This window comes from Macadamia integrifolia, chromosome 2 (genome assembly GCF_013358625.1).
Source record: "Macadamia integrifolia cultivar HAES 741 chromosome 2, SCU_Mint_v3, whole genome shotgun sequence".
Lineage (NCBI taxonomy): Eukaryota > Viridiplantae > Streptophyta > Magnoliopsida > Proteales > Proteaceae > Macadamia > Macadamia integrifolia.
In genome coordinates, this window is record NC_056558.1 from 30,654,373 (window position 1) to 30,662,841 (window position 8,469).

General features: G+C 37.0%; 1 protein-coding gene across 3 annotated transcripts; it reads right to left on the reverse strand.

Annotated features, from left to right (window-relative positions):
* Positions 1–2,125: 2,125 nt before the first annotated feature.
* LOC122069669 (acyl-protein thioesterase 2-like) lies at positions 2,126–7,851 on the reverse strand. 3 transcript variants are annotated; one of them, XM_042633736.1, is made up of 10 exons: positions 7,707–7,851; positions 6,906–6,999; positions 6,544–6,658; positions 5,188–5,224; positions 4,985–5,054; positions 4,714–4,818; positions 4,170–4,320; positions 3,915–3,997; positions 2,642–2,735; positions 2,126–2,556 (listed from the first exon to the last, which is right to left on the reverse strand). In XM_042633736.1, the coding sequence occupies exons 2-10, from the start codon at positions 6,934–6,936 to the stop codon at positions 2,469–2,471; spliced, it is 774 nt and encodes a 257-aa protein (XP_042489670.1). In that variant the 5' UTR covers positions 6,937–6,999; positions 7,707–7,851; the 3' UTR covers positions 2,126–2,468. The 3 variants fall into 3 exon arrangements, with proteins under 3 accessions (XP_042489670.1, XP_042489677.1, XP_042489684.1); XM_042633743.1 differs by having other exon boundaries at positions 7,578–7,710; XM_042633750.1 differs by lacking the exon at positions 7,707–7,851 and having other exon boundaries at positions 6,906–7,107.
* Positions 7,852–8,469: the final 618 nt, after the last annotated feature.

Genomic DNA, 8,469 nt, shown 5'->3' on the forward strand with positions numbered 1-8,469 from the left:
AATCAAGGCAATTCAACTATAGGGTTTCTAAGAATTGCTGTGATTCTAAATACAGGTTGGTCATAAGGTCTTCCAAGGCTTACCAAAAAAAAAAATGTCTTCCAAGAATAAAGGGCAATGTCCTTATCACTGCAGCACTGCTCAGTCATTATACATTCTTTTTGTGGTCCAAGTTTTTGGTATGGGGAGGGTTCTCCAAGCTGGTGGCCTAGGGAACCCACCAATCAGAGAGCATACGTAGGTATCAGTTAATAGAGGCACAGAGATACAGAGAGACTACATTTAATGTCTCCACCTGCTTGGAGATATTTTCCGCCTTTTTTATATGGGAAAAAGTTACTTTGAACCATCAAGAGAGATTATGGTGGTATTCTCATTTTTCTCTTCTTCACATGAAATGGCCTTACTTCCATCTTATGTACGAGATCATTTCGCTGCACCTCATTGGCACCTTCCTTTATGCCACTAATTGAGAGAGCATTTTCCATTTTTCTTATAAAAGAGCATCTTGAAGCTTCTCCATGCTACCCTATACTCAATACCACCATCATTGTGGTCAGCGGTTTTCTGCTATTATTTCCAATAAAGTTATATCTGGATGAGTTTACTACATCATATATATATATATATATAGGAAAATGTATATCATTATCGGTTAATTATTTGCTGATAAGAAAAACTATTGAAACCAATACAAGAGGTCTTTTTCTTGGATTGATGTAAGCAAAGATGGATGGTCGGAACATTAGAGAAATTTGGAACAACTCAGACGATTTGGAACAGTTACTTTTTTAAAGAAGCACCACTTTGTGGTCTTGGAGCCTAATCCATCTTCTTTTAGATATTTATAATATCTTACCATTACATTTTGACCTAGTCCTACAAACTATGCGGTTCTTCTTATGCTTTGCCTGGCCCACATGGCTATGAATAATTATTCTAACATTAACATCTCCAACCATGATATTGATGTGATTAGTTTTTTCACTTAATTTAACTTCTTTCTTTTGTATTGAAAAAAAAAAAACAATATGAGAGGTATAGATTGATAATCTGCCAATGTCATGAACTAGGTAGGACCAAAATAAGGAGACAATGACAAGGACTTGGGTCAAAGTGACAGCTCAGCAATGCACTTATTGACAATGCAACAATTTTTTGTGGGTAGAGTGGTTGGCGATCGAAAGCAGACGAGAAATTTACCCAAAAAACCAAAAACCCTGAGGCTGTGTTTGGTAACGTTTCAAAAAAACATTTTTAGATTTTTTTTCGTTCTCATAAAACAAAAAAAAAAAATAGAATAAAGTGTTTGGTGCATTTATAATGTGTTTCATTTTTTTTTTAACAAAAAATAAATAAATAAATGTTAGAAATGAAAACTTTTGTCATTCCAAAAAAAAAAAGGCATTTTGACACAGAAATTGAAATTTTCGTTTTTTACACATAACGTTACCAATCGCAGCCTGAGTAACATCACACGTTAAATTACATAGAGGAAGAGCAATCCAGTGCACGAAACTTCCACTACTGCAAGGTTTAGAAGGGGCAATTAAATAGAAGAAATGCAACCCAATTGGAGTTTGGGAGAGATAAATATACTCTGCCTTACCTCTTGCTTCACAAGAAAGGCTGTTTCCAAATTTTGCTACTGTGATTAACATATTGCAATACAACTTAACCGTTGCGCCATAAGGTGGAATTAGATTAGAGCTAATTAAAGATTCAAAAATGTCAGACCAGGAGGAAGACTTGGAGAGCTCCATACGCAATCCAATCCAAGATCAGCAGCCCAAATGGATTGTAGTATTGGACAATGGAGCAAGAGAAGACAAGTATCATAGGGGTGTCTGGGTCCATCCAGGTTTTAGACATGGACAACCATAATAGCCTTCTTTTCTTTGCACCTGAAAGTGGCATGCAGGAATTATCTCTGCAAGCTGTATTCCAGGGTAGCCCAACTCCCAATCCTTGATCACTCAGATACTGATGTTAGGTACTAATGAATTGGACCAAAGGATGAAAGATTTGGGTAAACCCATGTTTTATGTTCTATCTACTTTTTAACTTTCACATTGCATTGACCTGAAAAATCTGAATTAACATTCAGAACAAATACACACTCCCATGAATCAATTCCAAATTCCATAAGAATAACCCAATGAATTCCAAATTCCATAAGAATAACCCAAATCATAAAATGTTAAGATTCAGCATTACCAATCCCATGCAGGTGCCAACAAGCCAACAAGCCAATAAAAAAAGAAGCATATTCAAAAGTTCCTTTCACCAGATGCTAGAGGACCAAAAGGGAATAGGTAGAATGCCACTATACCATATACCACACCCATATCTACTCTCCAACTACCCCCACTTCTACTCCTTACATGTAACAGTGTGTTCCCTTCCTTTTCACCCCCTCCTATTTCTTCCTCACTAGCTATTATTTGAAACGAAAAATCGCTCTGCAATTACGAGTGAGACCCCTCAAGTCCCAACCTTGCATTCAGCCAGTTGCAGACCTCGTCCATCTCTTCTGGGACAGTATAATGGCCAAGCCTGCACAGTTAAATTGAAGATTCAGTCTGGCTTGTCATAATTTAAACAATGTAATTCTTGCTGGGGGCAAAAGCCAATTAGATACCCATTATAGGTTCTGAATGTAAGATTACGAAACCCAGTTGCATTTAAGACCTCTGCAGATTTCTCTCCATGTTTGTAGAGGACCACATCATCAGCTGCAACAGGAATATATGAACAAAACAGTCCCTGTAGTGAAATAGCATATACTTTCTCCATAACAATTTACAGTACCGATACAATGCCTTAAAAGCTAAAAGAATACGCCATAATTCATAGAGTATTCTTAGATGCATAGACAAGTAGAGGGCCTAAAACCAGTGAATTCAATATTGGAGTTTTCTTCTACTACAATTAAGAAAAGCTAATAAATCTAAACTAAAAAGAAAATTTTTCATATGTAACAAGGTTTAAGAAGTTGAATCCACCTTCAACAAGAGGGTTCCTGAATTGAAGTAACCAGAGGTGACCAGAGGTAAAGAACTAGATCAAGTTGGCTATAACCTAAATATGTGCAGTCATTCACCCAAAAAAAATAATAATAATAATAATAATAATAATATTTCCAACCTGGTTTAGGTTGGCTAAAGTGCAAAAATACTTTCTGCATGCTGTTTGGATGTCATCACTCAATTAATGGGAGATTCAGCTTGCTAAGTTGGCTAAAATGGAATCAGCTTCCTGATTCAGTAAGGCCAAGCATTATACCTTGTAATTTGGTTTTAGCTACCTGCGATACAGGAAATTTCTTCAAATAATGAATCGAGGCTTCAAACAGCGATAGGCTAGAGCCCCATCAGGCCATGGTTACTGGGCAGTCTGTTGAATAAGTGCTATCCCAATTCAACTGAGCTAAAAGTCTTCAACCACCCCAATGCTAAGTTTGTGTAGGTGGTGAGGATCATGACATTTTAGTATATTACCAGATTTAACGTCTCCAGGGCCTAATAATGGAGACATTTTCCAGACAAGGAAACAAAAGACCTAGCGGCAGGAGGATCCAGAATTTAAGTTTAGCAATCCAAACTGAGAAGTTTTTTAAGAGACAGCTAAGGAACCTCAATTCTATCAGTTCTAGACAGCCAACAAATAGTATGCTCCAAGAAGCATAATCGCAGGAGTAAACAACTCCAAGGATGGGCTTCTATGGTTAACATCCAACAGAAAATAGGATGTTAATCAATACTAAGTCAACTTATGGCTGTTAGTTCCATTAAGCTGACCAATACGATCATCCCCATCTTCAAATTAGTACAATATTTTATTATAAATGAATAGGATAATATAACACAATCTCAAACGAAATAACTCATTATATAAAAGGAAAGCAAAGGTACCTTTGCCATGACATAGCAAAAGGGGCAAGGAGGAAGCATTCCTTGCAGCCTCCTGTGAACCTTCTATCTTGTTCCTCAAGCTCCTGGCAACAGACAATATCTGCTTCTTATGAACATATATGCACAAGAGGAACTTAATATAAGGGAAAAGAGCATATGGCAGTGATTCTGTAAGCATAGGTATGTGCATATTTTTCTTATTTTTTCATCTTTTGCTCAAAGGGAATGTGGAAAGAATAATTTAGGAATCCAAACCTTGAACATGGAAGCCATCCACTTAAACCAACGACTGAACTTAAGTTGACAGGGTACGGGTTTCCATTCCCATACTTCCCTTGTACATAGCAAGTGGCAGAGTAAAGTGCCGTAGCAGTACCCATGCTGAAGCCGCCGATACCAAGTTTGACTGTAAATAAGGAAACCACCAAGATTGTGAATTGTGAAGTTACATGGATAACAAATTTATTCATAAAAAATGACCATCCCTACGGGGCTAGCTTAAGATAAAAAATTATGTTAGAACCTCATCCAGGAAGCAACTGACCCACAACTGCTTTCCTGGCAGAAATCCAGTAAATTATCTAAGTTTTAGAAGTGGAGGGAAACCCCCCCCCAAAATAAAATGTTAAATAACATAAATTTTTCAGTCCAGATTGAAACTTCAAAGTTTGGAGAACTAACATGTCTTCAAATAATCACATACTTTTACAAGTGCAGTTAGATAAGTGTCATTTCCTCATTAGAGAAACATTGAAACCTGCTATCAGTTTCTACGAAAAAAAGAAAAAAAGAAACCTACTATCAGCAGGCTCTGTTGACAAGAGGTTTGCAACATGTGCTGCTGAAGCATCTAAACCCTCGACATCATCAGGAGCATCTTCTGAAAGGTCTCCTACATCAAACCCTAATATAAACCAACAAAAACTGTTAGAATTTGTTTAGTGCGTTAATGGCAGGAAGAGTTTGAATTCGACTTTGAAAAACTTCACAAAAAATATATAATATCAATCATCAAATCACAATGAATGACCTGAAAAGGAAAGCAGCTCATGTAAACTAATTAATCTTACACGCAGTGCAAGGAAATCCACCAAAAATTGCTACAGGTCGAGTAGGGGCAGTCGGGCATATCCATTTAATCTGCATCATAAAAATCCAATTGAAGCATTCAATAAATTTATTCAGGAAGTAGGAAGCCATTCTCGCATACTTACATATATGTTTAAACAAAGATACAATTTTAGGCAACTTAAAACATACTTATTATCCTTACATTTGGAAGAGGAAGTGTTTCCAGTAGCTGGGACCAGCTGCACAAAAGTACCCAAAGAAAAAAATGAGAAAGAGCTGTTAATCTCTATTGGATAATCTATAAATTTTCAGTAGGAAATGAGAAGATGAAATGTGAGAGCGATGATTGACATGGAAGCTGTCAGTCTTTAAGAAGTTTGTACACCATTATGCAAAACTTCAAAAGTGACAAGCTACAATGTTCCTATCAACTTTTTGAACCACAGAGCAGTCCTTTAGATAAGATGGAAAAATATGCCAAAAAAAAAAACCCCCAATGTTGAAGCACCCAGACAAGATGGAGCCCATATTACTTTGAATCAAGAATTTATTCACCAAATACAACAACAACAACAAACTTTTATCCCAACTTAATGAGTCAGCTACATGGATCCATACAAAACAAAATTGACAAAAGTTCAAACAGGAGTGGAGGAGGGGAGAGATGGGAAGATGAGAGATGAGAAAAGAAATATGAGAGTAAAGAGGGAAGAGGCACAGCGGGAGAGAAAAAGAGTTCTGTAAGCACTTCTATTAAATCAAATTTATATAAAAAAAAAACTAACCTTTAGGTAAGAGCTAGCTTAAGGCTAAACAATCTCATTGCTCAGTTAGCTGGGCAACATAGGTAGTGAACTAGTGGTCTTATTCAAGCCTTTGGGCAGATTCACCTTTCTAATGTGAAGCCATACCAGCTAAGTTCAGATACATAAGAGAATGAAAGAAAGGACAAACAATCAGGTTTATTTAGTTCACTGTAGTGTCACTCTCAATATAGAAGAGTCTTGACCAAAAGGGTGCATGGTTCAAAACATTTAAATTTTACATTAAATGACTCTTTAGAGAGAAACAGGACAAGGCATTGACATTCCCAACTCCATTTATCTTGTTCCAACAACAAAAAGAGTCTACCATTTGCAAGCAAGGTATATGCTCAGGACAAATGGAAAAAGAATAGAAACTCAACAACATTGCTGACAGAGCAGGATAAGAACAATAATAATGATAATTACTGAAATCCCCAATCCCTGTCTCACACACTGTTGACGCGCTATGCATGCATGTCTCTAAGAGCCATGAACAATCCACCACTATGCAGTACAAAAGATAATAAGTTTGACCAAAAAAACTAATAGGTACACCAAAATATGAATATCAATTTTACCCATCGACTTGGTATACATTCCAGCTAACAATGATTGATCTTTTGAAAAGAACAGTTCAATTGAGAAATGCCAACACTAATAGAAAAAGGAAAAGCAAATGACCATAAATCTCTACCAACAAAAATTCTAACAGAACAATCATGGCAATGGAAACTGAAAAACAGAACTAATACCTTGATCCATTATCACCGAGACCATGCAGCCAGACTATAGTGGCCTGGTGTTTGCCTTTCGGCCTGACCACATGGGTCCTTCCAAATTCGAATGTCCTTCTAGCACTCCTACTACCTGAAACTTTGCCTCAATTGAGTTAATCAAGCCATCAAGGTGACCCCAAAAATAACCAAGGAAGGAGAAGAACAAAAACAGCTCCCTGTTACACTCTACTAACAACATTCGGATGAAGAAAAGGTGGGGGAGAAAAATCCAATTAAAAATAAAAAAATAAAATAAACCAAGAAAGGTTACCCATTTCAAATATAAACCACTTAATACGAAATCCAGATGAAAATGAAATTCGAGGAAAAAGAGCAACCTGAACCAGCAGAGCTAGTAGAGAAGCTCATTTTGAAAGCCCGAAGAACCGCACTGACAAACCCGCCTAATGCAGCAATTATTGAGAAGAACTCCTGCAATGAAGAAAAACCCAAATTGAAATCTCTATTTATAACCAATTGGGCAGGTGAAAAAAGGAATAAAATCCATGAATCTGCATCAGCTACTCTAGCTGACACCAGCTATACATCGTTCCTGAAACCGCCTTGACGCTCAGAAAGGGAAAGGCACCCACAAAAAGGAAAGATAAAGAAAGGGAGTAAAAGCGCGAAATATTTTATGAGCAGAGAATCCATAACAGATCAAAGCACATAATGCATGTAAGAGCGCCACCACCACTCCCACCGCACCTCACCCACCCCCTCCCCCCACAAACCCCCCCCCCAAAAAAAAAAAAAAACTAAGAGGGTCTCTCGATTTGTGTTACAGAGAGAGAGAATCTATGCCTGTTGGAAGTGGGTAAATTAAAACAACTACAGAATATTTCTAAAAAAAAATGGAAAGAATAAAACCCATTTCAATTTTTTCTTAAATCATTAAAATGATTAATGGAAACCCATCAATCGCAGATTAAAAGTTCCAACAGGTCAATAAACAAATATATTTCCCCTCCCTCGATAGTCGATAGAGAAGAAGAAGAGGAGCAAAAAACCTGAAGATATAGGAAGATCTGATGAAAATGAAATTATGAAGAGCCTTCGAAAAAGAAAGAAAACATAAAATAAAATGTATGTGAAAAATTAAAAGGGTAGGTGTTTCACGCCAAGACTTTTATACCAACCTGGTTTTACTCGTGGAGGAGACACAGTCACACAAAAGCAAATGAGCTTTTCTCCCTTCCCTCCCTTTTGCTTTCTTGTGTACCTTCTCACCTTTGGTTTGTTTGTTTATATTACACTGGACATAGCAATAGTCCAAAACTAGTCCTTTCTTACAAGACTTCATGCTGAGTCTAAAATGCCCTTCCAACCACATCTCTATTTCAAAACTATTCCAATTCCCATCAAATCTCTGTGTATTACCGAACTAAATACAGTAACACTTCTCTTCAATACGTTTTTTAGGGCAAGACTAATTATGTAGCACCTTTGTATTTTTTATTTTTTTTGGAGAAGTTTTCCTTCACCGCGTGCAATGGAAGGGATTAGACCCCGGCTCCCCCTACCCCCACCCCTTTCAATTTTTTTTCTAAGCAAATGAGGAAAAATATCTTTTCTCTGTCTCGTGAATCTTTTTTTTTTTTTTTTTCTGAATAGAATCCACGAATAAAATGAAAAGAAAATGACATGGGCAAAGAAACACCGAGTAATCCAAGGGAATATGCCAATTTGATCTCTCATTTTCAACATATGGCGCTTTCGAGAGAATTATCCAAAGTGTACATGTATGGATCTTCAGCACATGTTTTATTACCGTCAAGATTTTCCGGCTATCCGTTCGTCACCATAATGCCACTTGTTGCACAATGACTTGCATTGCATGTGTACACACATCCCTCTATTTGATTGGTGATGATAACATGAAAACATTCATAGTCCCCCTTT